The sequence below is a fragment of the Falco rusticolus genome, chromosome 5, assembly GCF_015220075.1.
Source record: "Falco rusticolus isolate bFalRus1 chromosome 5, bFalRus1.pri, whole genome shotgun sequence".
NCBI lineage: Eukaryota > Metazoa > Chordata > Aves > Falconiformes > Falconidae > Falco > Falco rusticolus.
Genome location: NC_051191.1, coordinates 69,345,546 through 69,367,251, shown reverse-complemented (window position 1 = coordinate 69,367,251; position 21,706 = coordinate 69,345,546). Strand labels below are relative to the sequence as shown.

The 21,706-nt window shown below is 39.1% G+C and overlaps 1 protein-coding gene across 18 annotated transcripts in view; it reads left to right on the top strand.

The window, feature by feature from the left end:
• The window catches only part of MICAL3 (microtubule associated monooxygenase, calponin and LIM domain containing 3), a 161,589-nt gene that overhangs the window by 82,734 nt on the left and 57,149 nt on the right, over positions 1-21,706 (top strand). For 12 of the 18 annotated variants that reach the window (XM_037390521.1, XM_037390523.1, XM_037390524.1 and 9 more), the window contains 4 exons: positions 4,380-4,487; positions 5,160-5,346; positions 8,306-8,394; positions 9,531-9,618. In XM_037390521.1, coding sequence (XP_037246418.1) covers positions 4,380-4,487; positions 5,160-5,346; positions 8,306-8,394; positions 9,531-9,618 — 472 coding nt within the window. Of the gene's footprint in view, positions 1-1,633; positions 1,742-4,379; positions 4,488-5,159; positions 5,347-8,305; positions 8,395-9,530; positions 9,619-21,706 lie in introns of all 18 variants that reach the window. The other 6 variants (XM_037390537.1, XM_037390531.1, XM_037390538.1 and 3 more) reach the window with 2 other exon arrangements.

Below are 21,706 nucleotides of genomic sequence, written 5' to 3'. Positions count from 1 at the left end.
TGAGATAGGATTTGGGGACACAGAAGAATCTATAAAAGACTGAATAGACTAGTTGAAACATATTAGCACCTGTTTGTTAATGGGTGACACAACTGAATATCTCCAGCATGATCCAAAGACAGCATGCTCAGGTACACCTCCTTACTCAGTTGATATGGTGGTATAGAAATGAACATCTAGACCAAAACATCTTGCTCCTACCTTTTGTGTTGCTCACTAGAACTTTCAAGTTCCTTTTGAGGGTGGAAAAGATTAACAGCATTACGATGCAAAGATAGAAATTGTTTTTGAAACTCTTAATTTCTGTATAGTGCAGAATTAAGGAGGAAAGAAAATAGAGGGGAGATGGAGGACAAAAAGTAGAGGAAAGGATGAAGTGGGTAGGTAGAGCGGAAAAAGAGGAAACAGATGTTGGAAACACTGCAGGCAATGATGGATTATGATGTGGGATTTAAGGGAAGAAAACAAGAAAAATAGTAAGAGAAAGAAGGCTGAGCAAAGTAAGACATTTTCAGAAAAGAAGTTTGATTGAATGTTGAAGATCTTAAGTATAGAAAATTTGTGTATAAAGTAAACAGTTATATTTCATTGAATTGGGGAAACTGTGAAAACTAAGCTTTTACATTTTGTCCAGTTTATTTAATCTTGAGGCTAGCCTATTCTAAGTGGCTAGAAATAGCTGGTTTTGTGGCTCATGCAGCTACAGGGCATTTATTTTTCCTTTTTATAACTAAAAATGTAATTTTCTTGCAAAAGAGTGTCCAATATTTAAAATGTGCATTACTTTTCTTTCCAGACTAATTTCTAGGAATGCACAGTTTCTACCAGTGCTCTTTTTGTCTCATACTTCCAGCTACTTTTTTTTTTCCTATTAATGTGAAGTATTCCTTGGGAGATAGGCGTAATGACCCATAGAGATAATGAGAGGGGTGTGTTATTTAGGTCCCCTAAATCCTAAATATGAGAGGGGTGACAAAATTTTGGGCTCTCCTCTGAGGAACCAGTTTCAGAAGGGTGCAGATTCTTAGTTTGGAATTTATTGTTTGCCATTTGATAGGCAAGAATAGCAGATTGTTTTATATTGTTTCATTCTTTTTAGTGTGGTGTTTCCAATCTGGTTACAGTAAATTTTAGGTTGGAAATTTGGTGCTGATTACTGGCATGCATACAAGGTAACTTCTTTCTCTTCCATCCCCAAGGAGAGTGGGCTTTTGGTTTATATAGTTAAAATATAGAAGAGTTCTTACATGGCCTGAAATATGATCTTAAGTGCATTGGGTCAGTAATACAGAACAATGGGAGATACAGGAGGAGCAGAGGAAATTCATTTGGGATCTTTGCCAGTGGCTTAGTTGCTTTGCTTACAGGAGGTTGGACATCTGTGGAAGTAGGTAACTGCTTCCAAATGGTCCTAAATAACTTAAAACCTAATAAAGAGCAAATTAAGAATAACTGATTCTGCCTCACTAGGGAGAAAGCAAAGATTTATACACTGGACCTTTTTCTCCATGTTTTCCTACAGGAGTCTTTTTTTTTATGGTGGGCAGAAGGGCCTGAGTTGTTTTTTTTTTTATTTTCTCCTTTTCCCTCTGTAGCCATATATGATTGTTTTGATTTTTATTTTATTTTTTAGCCTGAGACTGAACCGTCTCGCCGATTCTTTGTTGACCAGTGGGAGCTCTCCCTTAGCCTCCGTTCTTCTAATCGCCCTTCTTCACCTTCATCTGACTCTCTTCGACAGGTAGCAATGAGCATTGCAAGGTGCATCAGCTGTGTTCACTTGCTGCGCCCCAGTCCCACAGCCAAGGACACCCCACAAGACATGGCTAGGCTTGCAGTGCCTCACCTGCAGAATGCAATGCCTGTGCATATTCATGCACAAATGAAAAGCCAGAGGCAACCTGGCATAGCCTGGTTATTATTAGCCATAAAGCAGTATGAAATAAATTTGAAGTTTAACGTAAATGAAAAGCTTGTGGTACATCTCACTCTCCAATCAAATTTTTTGAGCACTGATAGTCCTTCTGGCTTTGCAGTAAAGCTTTCTTGTTTTGCTTGCTGCTTTTGTTGGAATCCTGGGCCAAACTACAGAATGCATTTGTGCATATATGTTTAACGGACGGTGTGAAATAAGAAGTACTTTGGCTTTCTAAAAACATCACTGAGATTTTGAACTACTTGCAGTTGTTGTACATAAACAGCAGGAACTTGATTTGACCTAAGCTGGAGTGGGTTCTTTGCCTGCTCTTCAAAGTGCTGCAGAACAATGCATATTTTGAAGGTTTTTGCCCATGGGAGGAAAGATAAAGTGCTTCATTTAAGACCCTGTATTAGGCCAGATGTGATGTGTAGGAAAAAAGCAAACCAAATCAGAAACACAGAACCCCAGATAAAAAATTCAGCAACTAAATTTCCCACACCAAATAGTACAAGGTATTGTGAGTCAAGTTTAGCATAATCACTATGAAACATGGAACTTCATGTGTTCTGGTAGAGATTTAAAGATTCTGAAGCATCTGCAAAAATGGTCGTATGAAGTTTTCAAATCAAAATTTGTTCAGTGGAGACCTGGTTCAGCTAAAAGAGAATTTTTCCAATGGAAAAGCTTGAACTAACTTTTAAGAAAACTTAAAAAGCCTCAAAGGTTTCTGGTCTTTTAGAGGAAAAAGGAAAACTCTTGGCCAAATGGTTATGATTGCTAGTTAAAGATCAATGCTGAAGAAAATTTTTCCAGTGAGCACCATTTTAAATGTAATATTCAACAAGAGATGATATATGTTGTTGAAAGGCAAGTCTGCACATATGTGTATGCACACACTAGCTGAGGTAGAATATGGAACTTGGAAAATTTTTAAAGACAAATCATATTTCTTGCATATATAAATACTGCAAGTGCTCTGCATCCTGGGGTGGAATCAGTAGACAGAAGTTCTTTCTGTGTAGGAGTAAACCCTCATTACTGCAGTGGCACAGAGCTTAAGGAATTAGGACTTCACTGATAGCAGTGGTGATGTCTGATGGCTTGAGCACTCCGTTTTCAAAATCTTTTTCCCCAAAGAAGTACCCATTCTGTGGTGAATTTCAGTTTTTCTGATGCTTCTTGCTGTTCTCATGTCTGAACATGTGAAGGTCTTAAAGGCTAATAACCACATGTATTAAATTTATGCTCTATTATTAGTTGTGGGAGATAACTAGTGTGCTTCAAACACGTTCTGCTACACGAGTAAAGGGGGTTTTGAGATACAACTTCAGTCCGTCCTTTCATAAAACCGTTACCTTTGGTATTTTACACTTGCTAGAAGCTGGAGTGTCTCTCTAATGATCCTTCATTTGCTGAGGAGACTCCCACTAGAAACATTCATAATGCTTTTAGTCTGGAAAAGGAAAATTGCTTGGTGTGCTTCTTGCTGCTCTGAGTCAAATACATAGTGTTTGCAGTGTGATTGAGCTAACATGGATGTAACCTCATGATTTTCTTAACCATGTAATTATTGCCAACGGTTGTAAGTATTTCCTGTGAAAAATGCTTCCTCCGCTCCTGCGGTGACTGAACTTGGCTTGCAGATACTCGTTTTGTACATGCAAGGTAACAGCCAGCCTGCCTAGATTTCTCAGGATACTGGAAGGTTTTTAGATATCCAGAGTTCTGGAGTCAGTCAGTACCCAGATGGAGAAAAGCCTGGTCATAAAGCCATGTTCACAGTTGAACCAATATATGTTCCAGATGTATGCAGGTATGGCTTTAATGCATTGGATGGGGGTCTTGCATCTTTTCCCATATAAACCTCTGTGTATTTTTAACATTGGAAGAATTCATGTTTTTAAATCAGTGTGAGTTTCTTGGTTAAGGATTTTTCCCTCCTCTAGGAATGCTCTATAAATGAATTCTTTGCAGTTGCTAAACATATGAATACGCTGTTGTGATCAGCATGTTGCAATAGACTACATAACATACCTTCTAAAAGATCTTTGTTTCTGATGCCACTTTTACCTGGAGCCTAAAGTCTTATCCTATATTTGGCCTTATCTTTGAGAAGTGTCTATGCTCAGGTTTCCAGGTGCAAAATACTCCACAAGTCAAAGTAGGATCTGCTTTCTTCATCATCATTGTATTTCTAGAGCACTTAAAGAATGCAGAATGTTGTAAGCCGCCTTTTCCCTTCTTACAGTTGATCCTGGTCTATACTGGTGATTTCTGATGACACTAGCTTTGCTGTTACTACTTGTCACTCCATGTTGTCCACTGTCTTGGCATGATTTGACCTTTCTGCACCTTTTCACCACCTAACTGTTATCATTTACTCATTTTTTTAATTTGAGGTTGTTTTTTTTTTTTTCTTTTCTCACTTCACTGTTGTTTTATTTCATCCATCTGGTAGAAGTATATAAAGATGTACACAGGCGGAGTGAGCTCATTGGCTGAGCAGATAGCCAATCAGCTTCAAAGGAAAGAGCAACCCAAAACCCTTCTAGACAAGAAGGAACTGGTAAGACAATGTACAGAAGATGATGTGTGTTTGTGAATAGATGTACTGTAGATCTGAAGTATTGTGAGTGTCCAGTTGTTACTGCCATTTATGGAACCTGTCATAGCTTTGTGAAAGACTTCGTTTCCCTCTCTCCATTCACCCTCACTCTTGTCCTCATTTTCCTTGCAAAATGTTTTAATCTAATCTCAGTGTCCAAGCCTTGTGCATGAACAGTTGAGAAATTGCTTGTCATATTCATGAAGATGTGTTTAATCCACTGGGGCTACTTCTGCATTATTGTTTTCTGGAGGAGATACTGATTTTGATAATGTAGGTCTAAGAATTGCTGTTTGAGGGATTTCTAATTGTGTTGGCTTTCCATCATATACCTCATTCAGTCATTTATTTCAAGGTCTTCATTAATAGTACTGGTGTCCACTTTTCCGTCTGGAGCTTATTTTACTCCTGACATACGTAGGTATGGCATCCTAGGACCTTCCCTGGACAATAAGGTTAGTTTTTGGTGTCCTGGTTAAAACTGTGAATTGTGTCCAAGAACTGCAGCATCCGCGTGTGAAAGACCTGCAGCATCCAGATGCTCTGTATCCACATAAATGAAGAGAAAATACGACCATGCAATCTTGATGAGGCTGGATACACACAAATTTAGCCATGCCTATTTCTGTCTAGGGCTCGCTCAAAAAGGAGTTCCCCCAAAACCTGGGAGGCAGCGATGTCTGTTACTTCTGCCGCAAGCGAGTCTATGTGATGGAAAGGCTGAGTGCTGAAGGCAAGTTCTTCCACCGCAGTTGCTTCAAGTGTGAATACTGTGCAACAACTCTCCGTTTGTCATCTTATGCCTATGATATTGAAGATGGTAAGAGAAATTGCCTTTTTGCCAGAATTCTCTTAACTGTCCTGGAAATCCATCTATTAATTCAGCTCTTTCTTTGCTTAAAAATTACTTGGTGGATGGGGACCAGAGTAATGTCCGTTCCAAAGACACCACCTCTCAAACTCTTGAAACAATATAGATTTCCTGCAGCCAGGTCATGCTGACAGCAAAATAACTGATCTCTTAGGAATTAATTTAACATAATAATAGCAGCTAGAATGCAATGAAACAAATAGTAGTTGGGGGCTTTAAAGTGGTTTGGAGGCAGAGTTTGAAAGCTAGACCCTTTACTCTTACTTCAGTACTGTCAAATGAGGAAACTCCTTAGTGTTTAATATGACTTAAGATAACATATTGGAGGCAAATGCAGTCAGCTTTTTCTTCTTTAAGACATTGCAACTCTCCCAACTCTGTATGTTTACTTTAGATGTGCTAAAATAGGAACTTTATAATCGGGGGCTACGATAATAGCTCATTACAAACCATGTTCTGTTTATATAGTGAAAAATGGAGCATCGAAGTTGAGAAGAGGTAAGTCAGAGTTATGTATACATAGAAAGAGTTGTTGAAGTAGTTAATGTAAGTTCAGTAATGACTGTTGCTTTCTGTATCTGATAGACTAAGGAGGAAGTAATACGGTTACAAAACTTGCTGATGACTTAGTTAACAGAATCTAGCATGCTAAGAATTAAAGCTTCAAATATACCTAACAAATCTGAGAAACCACATAATATGGCAGCATATTAAACTCAGTTTATCAACTAAATGTGCACATTAAAAGTAGTCACTTGAATTCACCCATCACTTGTGAAAAGTAATCTTCCGAGAGTAGCAATGTGTTGCATTCTTTGCTTGAGCAGTGGTTGAAATTTCTGAAGAAAAAATATGAGAAAGTATCTCCTGTTAGCTTTTATTTATATCAGCAGGTATGCCTTTATTTTCTTCCACAGCTGCCATTTATCTTTACTGTCTATCTCAATGGGAAAATATGTGCAAAATGATGTAAAACAAGTGAGAGGTTAGATAGAAGGAAGTCTATTTCAGATACGATGGTGTAGAAACCAAAACAACAGGAAAAAAGTGTTAGTACTGATAGTTTTCCCCACTCGGAGCAAAGATGAAGTAAAAACTATTAACTGATATGTTACAGAATGAAACTCCAGAATATTCTACTGCAGATTGAAATGTTATGAAATTGACAGGTATCTATTGTGTATAACTAGGAAGAATCTTTTTGTGTGTACTGGGTAGAATAATGGCCATGGAAACATCATCTAGGTTTAAGGGGCAAAAAGAACCAAAATGTTGTATTGATGGTGCATTATATAATGACTTTAAGTAACAGACTTGCTTGGTCACAAAGAATTGAGGAAACTGAGAGTCATCAAACCAGTCTCCCAGTAAGGAATAGAAAACCCATTATTACTTGGCCGGAAGGTCAGCAGACTTGGCATGCGAGTTTAAAGGGGCCAATTATAATTTTGAAATCAACATGTAAAAGTAACATCTTCATCAGTGATCGAAGTTGGGAAAAAGCATTTTTTGAGCACTGCTGTTATTTTGGGCATTCACAAGTAACTGACTATCTGGCTTTATATTTAGCAGTAACAGACTGAACTGCTCTGTTAGCTGTATGGGCTGGGGCTGACACAGTTTTTGCCACCAGATTCCCTGTGCAGGCAAGCTTATGTATGCAGTTATGGCCAGATAGTTCTCAATGAAGCAAACACAGAGCTTGGAGTTTCAGCACACTTACAGCATTGATTCTGAAATTGTATTACATGACTAACAGTTGTGTATGTATGTGAAGCATATATGGCCAAACAGAAATGTGTGGTCTCCTATCTGATGTAATCATTGTGAACAATTTAGCTTATATTTCATTCTGGGTTTTGTTTGAGAGAAAAAAATAACAAAGCTATACGCACATTTTTGCTATTCATTTAGCAGCTTGGACTGATGAGCATTCTGCAGCATTCTGCAGTCAGTGTGGCTTTAGGCTTCAAAGTCTGAGAATTTTTATGTAAGAACTTTTCTGTTGCTGCTCTTTTCAGACAATTTGAAAGAGCAGTTTTTGGAAAGAGTAAATATTAAGAAATGTTTATTTAAGCAGAGACTTCTTGAAAGATAGTGTTTTTTTCACTTTTCCATCGTAGAACAAAGCATTGTGTCAATACCAGCCCAGAGAAACTAGAGGAAGAGGTGAAGGTCAGAATATAGGTTTGAAATGCATTAGCAAATTTGTAGGAATAGGATAGCAGTAGGGAATGCTATGGACTGCATACACCAAGCAGGATATACTGGCAAAAGTACACTGGAAGATAATCATGTGCCATCAAATTGCTGCTGTTATTATTTGTATTATGATATGAGCGCTGCTTTGGCTTCCTGACAGTGTTTCAGATACCGGTGAAAACCCATCTAGGCTTCTGGGGTGTTACTAAACCAGTAATACCACAAAAGGTCTTAACTGTGGAAATGAATCATTGATTGACTGTCCTTTCCACAAGAAGCCACTGTGCGTTCTTATCGATGGTTCTTTGGGAGTTAACACTGTCCTCTCCCACTTCCCTCTGCTGGTTGTATTCATTCTTGCTTTTTCCAAAAGTGCTTCTGCCAGCTTTTCATGTGATGATTTCTTTGTTCCTCACACACTGCCCCATTGTTAGCGTATGATACCACACAAGCCTCACAGCTTTGCTTTGGTGTTTGATAGGATTTTAAGCTAAATGGCTCTCAGGCACCCAATGAAAAGGAGGCTAGCTAGGAGGGTGAGAGAGGAGGGCTGGAGTTAAAATTTCAGATAGCGTTTGCTGTAGTGAAGAAACTAGAGGTAGCAATGGGAATGGCAGCAGAAAATAAGTTGCAGTGAGATGGACATTTATATTGTGCTAAACTGCTGTGTTTTCATTATTGACCATCTTCTGCGTTTTTACTGCAGGTAAATTCTACTGTAAACCTCACTACTGTTACCGACTCTCTGGTTATGCTCAAAGGAAGAGGCCAGCAGTGGGTCCTCTGTCGGGAAAGGTAACTCATTATTTTCTCTAACATGTCATGTTAACGGGTTTTGATTCTTAACATTGTAAAAGTAAATATGCTGGGGTTTTTTTTAGAAAGTAGAAAAAAAATCAGAGTGCATCGAGTTGCTTTTTTTGTGTCATGAGAGCTTACAGTTCTATATATTTTATTTAAAAGCAGCTCCTTTAATTACCACTTCTCTTTTCAGGGTTCTTATTGTAAAATAATGTACTGTCCCATTCAGAACAGGGTTTTGATTTGTTTTCTTGTCAGCTTAAATACTTATTCAGTCCATGCAGAGAATAAATGAATAATGTTACCAGTTTCGCTTTTCCTTTGTTTCTCCATCTTTTTTCTTAAAATGAAACAAATTATTTGAATTTCCTTTGAGATGTGAAGTTCTACCCCACTTGCATAGGCTATGAGGAGGACCAGCCTTCATTTCTGAAGGTTTTCTGTATGTTAATGGGAACCTGTGTGAAAAGAAAGGATATCGCTTTCCTATACTATCATAATGGAAGCATTTGTGCTCTAAGTATAGGATCAAGACGCACTGTGTAATACAGAAAAGTCTCCCAGCTTCTGTCATTGCAATCCAAGGCACTTGTCTCCTCAACCCCTTTTTCAGTATTTATGCATACTCTGAGCAAACTACATGCTAGTCTCTTAACAAGTTCTGTTACGCTTGCATGCTACAAATTGTCCTTCCCCCTTAAATTATTTTTTCCTTTGTGGTAGTGGTGGTGCTTGTCGTTCTGCCTGTTTCTCAGGTTTTGTTAGTACAAGCTGAAGCTGCATTCCTTCTTTTTGGAAGTATAAGGGATCCATCCCAATATTTGTGCCATACTTCATGGCAAAAATGAAGACTAAAATATAACTTGTTTTATTTCCCAGATGCGCAGACTTTGGGGATCTTAGTGCTGTGCTTTCTTGGATATCCAGCTTGTTTTTCAGAGCTTTAATAAATCTGCAAATTGAGAAGGAACATGCTTGGTTCAGAGCTTGCCTTTTGTGATGGTTAAGGGGTATCTTCACTGTGAGCGGGATGCCTCCCTGGTTCAGTGTATTCAGTATTGAAAAGAAGAGAGTATTTCTGAGGCATTTGCTATTTTAATATGAATTCAATTTCCCCCGCATTCTCTCAGGACGCCAAAGGACCTCTGCAGGACACCATGGCAAGTGACGGAAGTGGACGGGCAAATACCATCTCCACCTCAGCAGAGAGGGCCCCAGGTAGCTCCGCTTCCTTCTTTAGCCGGGTGGTGCAGTACTCTCTCAGCCTCTTTGGCAGAGTTAGGGTGGCGAGCCAGCACCTGCAAAGCACAGTTTCCTCGATTGGGCACCAGGTAGCCCAGAACCCTTTGGACTCCTTTTTCATGTGTCAGCTGATGGCTTTTGGGGTTCCCTTTCTCTATGTCCAGTCAGAAGTTCTTGTGCAGATGCTAGGGGAATTCTGTGGGCAGCCTGCTGACCAGTAAGAATTAATGTTGACCCAACTTTGAGCTGTGTAATTCGTGTGATTTTTGGGGTGCCATGTGAATTTCGTGTGTTTTGTGAAAGCTCAATATATTGTTTTGCACTGTGGCTTTGGGGCCTAGATGTTCTCAGTCCTTTCAAGGACGTTATCTGGAAGAATTCCAGGAAAACACGGATGCTCAGGTGAGGGTCTTCTCTGAGTGGGCCCCCGTGAAGGGCCCTGTAATGTGTACAGCTCAGCGCCACTGAAGGTAAAAGTTCTTCCGCTGCGCTGGAGTAGCTCACAAACTGGATTTCTGTGTTTGCCTGAATTCTGGGTGTGGTTTCTTGTTCTCCCAAGCTTCTCTTCATTAATCTGGTCTTGAATGGGAAAGATCCCATTACCTCTGGATTGTCTCCTTTGGAATTCTGGGTGTCTGACTGCTGATGGGATTGGATTCCTTAAACCCCTTGAGTTTCGTGGTGCTGGCAGGGTCATGGTGCTCTTCCCTCACTTCCAGAATCTGTGCTGCTCCTGGCCATGGCTTTGGGAATGGGGTGGTGGATGTGTGTGTTCTACTGTGAAGTAGTTTTGCCTTTTAACTTGAAATTCTAATTCCTTCTAACATGGGAGAAGTGTCTGTGCTACAAATGCTCGTTTGCCCAGCCCCTAAGTGTTCATTTAGTGATGTCAGAAAAAGGAAAAGATTTGATTTCTAGTACTTGTTCCAGAACATTATGGGTAAACTAAATAAGCTGCTTTTAGAGAGAGAACATGCTTATAGCAACACTTTGAGAAAAGAATGTTTTCACAGTGCTAGTTGAGAAAAGACCTTAAAAACACACAGGCAAATAAAAATCATGCTATTATTTTACTTTACGTATTATTCTTACAAGTGTTTCTAAGATTCTAACTGAGTGCAATCCAACAGAAATTTATTCTTAGTGTATGTAGTTGATTCTTGAAGTGTAGTTTGATGATTTCCTCTTTTGTTTGTGTGGAATTTCCATATGGCAAAACGGAGGAAAGGGAAAAGGTGTGGAAGAGTGACATTTGCAAAATGCTGTGGACAGATGGGTTAACTACAGCATTTTTGTACAACTGGATAGACTTAAAATTGCTTTCTCTAAAAGTTAAAAGATTTTTTTTGTTTTTTCTAGCTGGGTCATATTCTTTAAGATGAATGGAAAAATATTTCTTGGAGCACAGGGAATCTGATGTGAGAGTGAGGTGGTTTATGGAGTGAAGCTGTTGGTGATAAGAAGTGGAAGGAGGGTTTAGCTATATATATCAATTAGTTTATCAAACCAATTGCTGGCAGAAAGCCTCCTTCCTCCAATTTAGTCCTTCCAACTGATTGAATTTAATTACTCACTTTTATAAATGAGCATTCAGTAAATAGCATCTAAGTGATCACTAAGTAGAGCAAACAATAAGCCATGGTTTGCTATAAACTTAGATAAATCAAATATGAATCAGCTGTAAGTCAGATGTTTCCATCTCTCCTTATGTAGCAGTGGCACAATCCTGTAGCAGAACTGAAGTACTTCCAGAGGAGTAAAACAGAACAGACACTACTTTATTAAATGACAAAACTTGAAATCTAGGGCTCCTTCTCTTTGCTTTCTGCTTTTCTAAAGCAGTGTACAGCTGAAGCATAATTTTTAAAGCTTTTGAACCTTTTAAAACTTTGCCTCTTGCAGTACCCAAAGTGTGTAGTAGGACACACCCAGCTGGGTCAAGCTAGGCCATCTTCAAGGCAGCGTATTGTGGTGCATTCTTATATGTGCATGACAGAAGTACATTTCATGGTAGAAGAGTGAGCAGTGCCTCTGCTGTTCTCCCCCTTTCTGCTAGAAAAATGCCATTATTGGCTGAGATTTTGTTTTCTTCGTGAGGTAGGTTCTAAGTATATCTTAAAACTACTGGCTTAACAATGGTTAAGAAGCAGGAGGAGGCTAAATGCAGTGTACTTTCAAAGCAAACCACAGTGTCATTAAAGGCAGGTCAGTTCTCTGTTAGCGTGACAGTCGTGTCCTGCAGCTCCTGTTCTTGCTGGGTGTGTAGGTCAGGAAACCTGTGATGTGTTTACAGTTATATATGGTTTGAAAAAATAAAACAAACCCTTTTGAATTACAATACGGGCTAATACAGTGGAAGAAAAGGATATTATTCCTGAATAATCAAAAGGAGTCTATAAGATTACATCTCAGTATAATTTCTGACTTTGAACTATATGCTTTCTTGCAATTTATTAATTTGTCTGTTTAAGACACTAAAGACACTCTGCTTTTCACTGTAGAGTAGACAAATCCCTTGAGCAAAAAACCTGTACTGAAATGGAGATAGAGGCAGAGCTCTGTTTCCGAGGCTCCACTTCACCCATCTGATAGACTCATCTCATACAGGTCATACACTTAAAAATGTTTGACCTCCCTTAAAGCAAATGCCACCAAATGTAATTTGGCAATAGCAATTTCAGACCCTGAGGGCTGAGCCAGTCCTCAGTAGTGAGGTAGATCTTGATGTGGAGTGTAAGTTGCCTCTGAAATGATTAAGTAAAAAAAAAAAAAAAAAAAAAGTGTAACATGCATAAGTTTGATATTTGATGGAGATGTAAAGATAGTTTAGAAGGCAAAAGGAAGGTGTAGAACAGAAACATCAGTCAAAGAAGATACAAGACAAAAACCCAGCTGTTTTACAATTTTATACCTCTGAGTTAAATTCAGCCCTGAGTTAGTACAAGTGCTTGTTTGGTGAGCTTTATGGTGACTCATGCAAGGCCTGCTTTTTAGTTGCCATGGAATCTCAAATGGATGTAAATTGCATGGGTTCTCCCCCTACACTCAGTGTCTCCTTTGCTATACCACCAAATCTGGCCTCTTCTTTTTTAGCCAGCTTAATGCTTAAAATATATTCAACCACAAAATGGCTTTCAGTTGGCTTGGTCAGCTGAGGTGAGACTGGTCACAACAAGCACTTTCTTGTGATGTGTTTACTAACCTGATCGGCATGTATTAATTTTGCTAAAGTCGTCAGTCCCTCACTGGGTGGCTGCAGTCTTAACTGGCATTTAATGTGTTTTGTCTGTCCCTTGTGCTGTAATGATAATTGCAGGGCACAATCCTTGATAAGCAGGTTAAGGGGGGTTTTAGCAGTCAGTTAGAATCACGCTTCTTGTTAAGGTTTTGCCTGGTTTGCCAGAGACCCTGTGTGGCATCATATGTGGTGGTTACAAGGGGTGTTCCCAGGGAGGTTATGGTCAGACTGGCTCTTGCAATATAGATCAACCCTTCAGCTTGGGAAGTGGCAACAAGCTTTTGAGTGATGGATGCCATTCTCTCTGGGGAAGGGAAGTTGGGGAAGGTTGTTACTGTGCTTTTGGTCCTGCTGGACTGTGGCATGCTTGTCATAGATTCTGTAACCTTTCTCTGTATGCTGTCTGCCTGTTTTTCTCTATCTTCTGCATTTGCCTTTGTGCCAAAATCAGTGCTATTGCCAAGAGAAAAAAAAAATAATATGAAACCAACTTTGCTTTTCAGCTGTCTCTGCCTTTGATAATCTGTAACTGCTGTGTCTTGGATTTTTTTTTTAATATTATTTACAGTACTTCATATGGTTTTAATGTGCTTTTAATGCAAATGCTGTTCTTCTGTTTGTTCTAAAGGTCTGTAAGAAATATTTCTGAACTTTCAGCCCTTTCTTGACAGGTGGACTTGGAACAGTCTTTACCCCTATCAGCTTTATGATATGCTTCTTGGGGTGACTTTAGCTGGTCATGTTTTGTTGTAAGATGTTTCCTATTTCAGGCTTGTGTTCTCACAGCAATATATTTCTGTCCCTATCAGCAATAGGGAGTTCATAAAGGAAAGACCTGCTAGGGAAGGTCATACTCCAAAATATACAGCAATATTAAATAAAAAATGCAAGTCATGAGACCTTTGCAGTAGTTACTTGACCTGTAAAAGATTTAAGAAGCCAAATATAAGCCATAGTATGCAAAACTGAAAAATGCAATGCAAAGTAGAGGCATTAAATCTCCTGCTTTAAAATCACAAAAATATATAGTGTACATGATACAGGTATGCAACGTGAAAAGTTAAAAATTTTCCTATGGATTTGCCTTAAGTGTTTTCAGGGAGCAATGTTCTGAGCAAAGCCCTTCACTGTTGTATATAGCAAGCAAAGCTGGACTTTGTGAGAGGAAGTTCTTTTGCTGACTTGGAGAGCTAGAAAAGGGGGTGGCTGCTTCCTGTAAGTGGCATGGCCTTTAAAGTGAATTATCTGAGCCACATTTTGAAAAGGATCTTAACTGTCTGTACAATTTTAATGAATCTTTATGAATGCTTCCAGTATTATTTGCATACAATTCTACTTCTCTGTCTAACAAAGTACAAATACATTTTATATATATTTCTGTGTAGAAATAAGCTGCTTGTTCAAAAACATGGTCTCTTTATGGTTTTACATACATTGAACATGCCTTACTTGTGAAAATTATTCAGCTCAAAGCAATACTGTTTGCATGTGCAGACAAATATATCTTCGTGAAGTCTCCACTTGGTCACTTCTTTCCATTATTATTCACACTTGAGTTTTGTTTGAATTTGGTCTGTTATAAACATTAAATTACAGAAGATAACAGCAAAGTAATTCTGTGACATCATGTTCTGGTTGTGGTGCCTTCATTTTAAACCGCTGAACTGTGCATTTACAAACACATCCATACCCCATGCCAACCCACAACTTCCCACCCCCCCCCCAAAAAAAAAAAGAAAAGAAAAAAAGTAGTACATCCATATTTCAGGATGTACCACTAAATTGGGAGGAAAGATAATTCCTCTACTACTGTGCCTTGAATGTTGTCTGTTCTGTTTGGAGGAGCTGTGATGGCGTGTTTTGCAGGACATGGCACGTGATACAGAACCCTTTTATGGGGTTTCATACAACTGCAAAGAGATCTGATGCAAGATTTATGTCTCTCTGTTGGAACATTTAAAATATAAACTTAAGAACCAGACCCTGTATTTTTGGAAGCTGAGGAGAGTGTGTGTGGGTTGCCTGATTAGGACCGAGGTTCAGTGCCCAGTGATTCATCGCTCAATAGCAAGCCAGGAATCTCTGTTAGGATAACTGCTTGACTGTTCCCAGTCCATCATGTTCCTTGTCAGTGTTCTTATCAGGATTTGGGTAGCTTTGGCATAAAGGAAAGGAGAATGTTAAAGGACCAGCAATTTGAAGCCAGGAAAACTGGGAAGGGCAAAGGCATGATGGAGAAGTTATTTTGTTCTGAAGAGTGGAGATGAAGCTGACCTGATAGCTTCACTGAAAAATCCTGAAAAATGTTTTGGGGACCGAGGAAAGATACACACAGTAGCGATGTGCTGAGTTTGTGCTCATGGCTGGATCCTGCTAAGAACACTTTTTCCTGGGAGTGCCTGGGCTCCCGATTCCACCTTTCTCTCTAGCTTTCAGACCTGTAGACTTGTGCCACTGGAATATTTGTTTATTGTTTGTATGTGTATATTCTGAAGGGTGATATGAATTTTTCTGGGCACTTTTTTTTATTGAATGGTTTTGTGTCTTAGAAAAAAAGTATCAAGTTTGTGTGAAGGGCTTGGATTTTTCTTAATTGCCGAATTAAAATACCTGGCTTTTTTGAAAAGTGGAATCCAAGAAATGACTATTTTGAGATTGTTTTCCTCAGAGAAAAGGAGGGAGTGTGCATAAAATAAGCTTGGTGACAGATCATGTTCAAGTGAGACAAACAGTGCTCAGAAAGGCTTCATGTCTCCATTGTATAGCCTCTTTGAAGATTTTGATTTATGCAGTTGTTTTTAACCTGTTTTTGTTTTGGGTGTGTGTCTCTGAATTATGTAACACGTGGTTTTCCTGTTGCTGTGAAATCAAGACATTATTTGTTCCAACTGTGTGAAATGTTCAAGGGAATAAATTCAAACAAACTTCAGGTTTCTGAGTTTTTCTTTGTCCTCCCCCTTCTCCCTCCACTGGTTCCAGGTGAGGGATGCTGCAGGGGATACAGAGTTGGTGGAAGGTGGAAGGCATAAATCTAGCATGCTCAAACACAGAAGACATTTTGGGGAGCTGTGTGGCATGTGCCATCTGTCACTGCTAAGTATTGTTTCTCAGGCTTCTGATTGTGTTTTTTTTTAAAAAAAAAAAAATTCTGTTATGTTGTGGTTTGCTTGGAGTGCAGGGTGTACACTGCACGGACAGCATGACATATTGCAGTAGAAAACCTTCTAAGGACCCCCATACTAAATATTCTTCTGCTTTGGCAAAGCTGGCTTTGGATAGATGCGCTCTCAGTTTGCAGCTTCACTGATTTTGGTCGATTCGGGAAGCAGTTTTGTGTGCCTTGCTGCAGGCCAGAGGTCTTGCACTCTGTAAGCAAGGCAGTGATACCCACCTGTGAGGGGAGAGGAGGAACATGGGCGAGTGCAAGTCAGTGCTGGGGAGCAGGGAGGCATACCCTTCACACGTGGTATGACAGGTAAGCGTCTTGGCAGGATTTGGTTCCTCTTGGTATAGCAGCAGCTGTGATAATGGGGTGCTTTGTTGTGATGGAATGGCAGAAAATGAGTAAATACAGAGCCTTATAGACAAACCCTGTGTCTTATGTCCTAGCTGGACAGTTGTCTTCTCTCAGAAGAATGGCACATGAGGAGATGACCTCCCTTCCTTAAGACCATTAAGAGCCTATTCTGTAATGTTCTCATGATGAGCAGATAGAGCTGGATCTTAGTTTTGAGCTACATTTTCCTGTTCTCAAAGGTATATTGGATTAGTCTACATTAGGGACTCATTCTGTGTCTCTTTTTTGCATGCTTCTCGTGCTTTCTACTGCACCATTGGCAAATAAAAGCTTGTAATAGCAGATAACTGTTGGGAGACTAATTGTGAATGGTATTTGGCAGAGTAGTTGTGTTTAAATGGTAGCTCACAGAACTGCAACCGCAGACCAGTTCTGTTACACATAAGAGTTCCTTTGTTGGAGGAGAGTAATCACTTGTGCCTTTGAAATTGCCTTTTATGTTTCTTTACTATAATCAGTAGTCCTGATTTTGAGGCTAAAATGGACTTTCAGTTCTGAGGAGGAGCCGTCAGCGTTCAGTGTAAAATTTCATGTGCTGTGCATGAACTAGAAAAGTCATTTTGATGCACTGCTAGAACAGCCTCCACTGTTCTGTATCAGGAAAACTCTTAACTCTGCAGCTACATATACGCTCTAGAAATCAAATGTTTGCTTCATGAATTAAAAAAAAAAAAAAAAAAAAGAAAAACAAAGGAAAAAAAACAGGATGAAAGGAGGTGCGTTTCCTGAGCTCACCCCCATCAGAGGTGAAGTCAGACTTTCTTGCTGTACACCAGTATAGGAAACATTGTTTTCAGCTAAAACTTGGAGAAACCAAGTATTTGTGTGATGGGAGAGTTCCCAGGCACTCTCACCTCATTCCCCTTGAAGTCTACACAGATGCCTCCCACTTTCTGTTCCTGTGCCTGTGATTCTTCTCTGGTCTCAGGGCTTCTGGTGTTCTCTTACTAATGCCTACAGGAGGAGTTGAGCTCTGTGTCCTGCCCCCTGGATGGGAGAGGGGTACTGCCAGGGAACTCCTTTCATGGCTTGGACACTCAAAAGTCACTTTTTGTTAAAGACATCCTAGTTTTGTTTGTGAAACAAAACCGTTTTCAAGCATTCTTCCCTTCGGTGCCACCCTTCTTCCTCTCTCCCAGTCCAGCCTAAGATACTTACTTTAAAATGATTTATTGTAGAGGAAACTTGATTCTGTAAATAAAGCCCCAAATAGCACACTCTATCAAATATCATTCTTTTTAACCATTGTTGTGCAAATAAACTGACCTGAACATCAGGAAGAAAAGTAGACAGTTTGGGCTGGGCCATGTTCTTTCTGACCTTACGTGCTTCTTTTTCTTTGCTTGTAGTTCTGTAAGGAGAGTGTATTGATTTTTCTGAATATGCTGTCCTGGAATCTTGAATTATACAGATGTGTCCTTCCATTGCATCTGTTACTTCTGAGGGTCTCTTAATATTATTTAGGACTTGCAGAACTTGGTGAACAGATTAAATATTGTCTTCATCCTAGAGGAAGTGAGGTATCATGTACTTTTTTGCAGTTAACACCCTCAAAAAGAAATTATCCACAGAAAATCTTATGGCTGCTTACAAACATCCAACTATTTATCCTAGAACTGAAATCGAAGTACTGAAATTCATTTTATAAACAGTAATATATTAAAGATAAATTTTAAGAACAAGGTATCATAATTTTGTATGTAAATCACTTTAAAGCTTTGAGGTACTGAGCCATTCACAAATGCACAAAAGTCTGTGGGCATGTTTTGGTTCCACAGAAAACAGGTGACTTCCACTGAAGATGGACTGAATTAGCTTTTACAGGGGTCTGGAAACTTCATTCTAAGATTTGAGATTTTGGGAGTATTTAGGATGTTTTCCACCATACATCCCAAATCAGCTTGCTTCATCAGATACATTTTGGTAGCAGTTTTGCCGAGAAGCATGTTGGCTTAGACCATCTCCTTTGCAACATGCATCACTATGGTAGTGTAGAAAGCCTGCTGTCTACTAGTTATTTTAAATTTTGGACATATTACAATTCATCTGGTATGACAGCAGAGTAACTTTCATACAGATCTTTTCCTCTAACGTTCTGTAATAGTGATGAGAAACTGTAAGGTACTTTAAAAATAATAAAATGAATGAGTAAATGTCTGTTCACCTTATACCAATTAAAGCAAGCCAGTGATAGTTTTACCACCTGCTTGTGATCAGCAGGATAATATATTAAGGCATGTCATTGGTAATGCATCTCAAACTATGAGGAGAAGCAAGGGCATAAAATGAAACTTAACAAAAAACACCAGAAAAACCACAACCCCCCCACACCAAAACCTGAAACAAACAACAAAACAAATGGAAATAATCTGAAGGGAAAGAATAGATAGCCAAGAGTCAACATCGAACCTGTTCTCCTGCTTCTATGAAGTGTATTTATGAAGGAAGGTGGAGCAGTGGTTGCTGAGCTGATCCTGACGATGTAGAGTTTTGCTTTGGCTTTCTAAACAAAACTGGGCAGATGCTTCTTAAGCATGAGATGGCACTTCTATGCTCTGTTTAGTTGCTTACATCTTCTCTCAAAAATGTATGTTTAGTCTGACATTTCTCATGTTTGCTGTCATCCCAGAAGGCTGTGTTTTCTTTTTTAGGAAAATTTTATAGCTGACCTTTCTGCTGTTACAGAGGTTTATCTGATGGCTTGCGGGTAGAAGTGGTTAAAAATAGGACCTTTTTACCCAAGAGATGTTTCAAATACTTTCAGGCTTTGGTAACTCGGTGATTTAAAACATCAGAACTGATGTGTAAGTTATCTTTAATCAGTAATGTGTCTTTTTGAAGCTTTCTTTCCAGAACTGGGGCAGATTTTGAATATACCTGGCTATGTAACTATATACAAGAATTTTCCTAGTTTCAGAAAAAATCCCACTAAGCTGTGAAGCTTTGGATTGCTTTGAATATTCAGTTGCTTTGTAAGTTATGCAAGAGTATGTGGGATAAATGTAGATAGTAGAAAAGTGTGCAAGAGGATGAGGGAGCAAATGTTGATGCTTTTTTGGAGTATATGGAACTTTTACTTAGGGCAGATATTCCCCAGTATGTTTTCCTGTAACTCCCAGCCTCAGATTTCAGCCTGTTCCATTTGCAGCACTTCATAATCTTGACATAAGAAATTAAGTAAGGACATGGTTGGTATCTAAATATATTCTGAGTTCCAGTAATTATGGAAATCAGTAGTAGATTGCAACAGAAGAGATAGTGGTTATTAGCTCAGCAGTTGAAAGAAGATACCCATTTGAAAGCCGTGGTTTGAATCTGATCACAATTTGAACGGGAAACATAAAACTTTTGAAATTCTACACTTCTGTAATGTATGACAAAATTTTTACTTCCTGATGGGTTGTTCTTTATTGATCAAGACATCAAAGGTAGAACTGGAAGTACCAGTTTTTATAAAAAGTAGGCACTATTTGTGTTGATAGATACCTCTATTACTTTTAGATGGAAATGTCCTTGCTTCAGCTTTGTGTTATTTGCATGCTGGGAATCACCTGCCTGATCCCTCCCGGTGAAATGAGAAGTTCCAGAGGGCTGCTACGTACAAGTGACAAGAAATAGATGCCACTATGTGTAAACTATATGAAGGCTTACGTACTAGGGAGGATAACCACATGAAAGGGATCACTGTTTGGATTATAACTTAGACAATCACTCTTAAATATTAATTTCCAAGTTAGTTAACAAAACAAAGGAGTATTTCTCTTAAAAAGGAGGAAAACCTTATGAGCCAAGGTCATAATGATTTTAAAACTAGCGTGGCCTTCCTCTTCTTTCCGTTTTCTCTCTGGATGTGCCTCATCCCAGATGGTCCTTTGAGGTAACATACCTTTAATAGCTTCCAGGACAAAATTTACACCTGCGAAGTAATGTTATCTTTAGCCCGATTATCCCTCAGTGCTCTTCAGCCTTCCCACACTCCGCATCTTTCAGGAAATGGAAACGAGGCCAGGCAAGTCATGATAGAGCTGATCAAAACACTGGAGAGAGCTCAGGCATTTTAAATGTTACCAACAAAATGGAAAATGATTGGTAATATGTTACTGACTTAGCAATACTCCTGAGTAATAGACACACTAATAACTAACAGACTTGGTGTAAGCTGATGTAGGGTTTATATATCTCTAGTACTGGAAACCTGTTTGGGCAGCAAGCAGTAAAAGTGAAATCTGTACAAATGTTAAGATTTTCTGCCAGAAAAGATGAACTAAGAGGAATCAAGCTTAGCAGTGTTCCCTGGGGCTTGGATTAGGTGACCTAATACCTCCTTTTCCCTGTTTCTTTTCTCCACCCACGAGCTACAACACTGGACTCTTTCCAGGAGTCAAAAATAGCTATATTCCAGGATTATTCTATACCTCTGTACCTCTTTATCTCTGCTGTAATGAAGACAAACTTTTCTGTATTACAAAACCATATACTGAACTTCCATTATGTAATACTGCTAATTCATGCATCCGCATATGAAAGCCACTTCCTTAAACATAATTTCATAGTATAAATTGCAGATGAATTTTGTTTTCAAGACATAAATATAAATTACAGATAACCTTGAAATAAAACCGGTTAATTATATTTCCTTCTGTTTGCTTCCACTAAAACAAAGAAAGGTCAGATCAATCAAATTGGCAGCTATTGCTAGGCCTTGCCCTACAGGTGCTGTAGGAAGCAGTGTTTTGTCAGTATCTGTTTTGGCAATTCTGGAAGTCTGTTTTAACCAAAATAGTGTGTGGGTAGGGGAAAACATTGTAAGACCTGTAAGATAAACATATAGGTTACTAATTTCATTCAGTAGTCAGTCCAGTTCACTTTCGTAGTTATGAAGAGAAGGGACTTCCACGTTTACTGACATTTGAGATGTGAGGAACTTAATTGTAGGTGGAGACTGGAATGCAAGGAGGAGGACTTGTATCTCGTTTGGTTGTTTCTGGGGTATCTATTTCAGCATCCCTTGAATATTTTAGCTGTCAGTTATTCCCATACACATTATAATGGGGGTGGTGGGGGTGTGTGCTTGGGAGCCTCCCTGCTCCTTACTGCTTAGGGAACCAGTGGATATATACAGGAATCTCAGTGGTTTTTATTTCATGTGCTGTGTGCTGTTGAATTGAGTAATGCTGTAAAATTTAGTTAGCACTGGAGGTCGTGTTGGTTGTTTAGTAACTCTGCTGGGTACTTCTGCATCAGAGGAT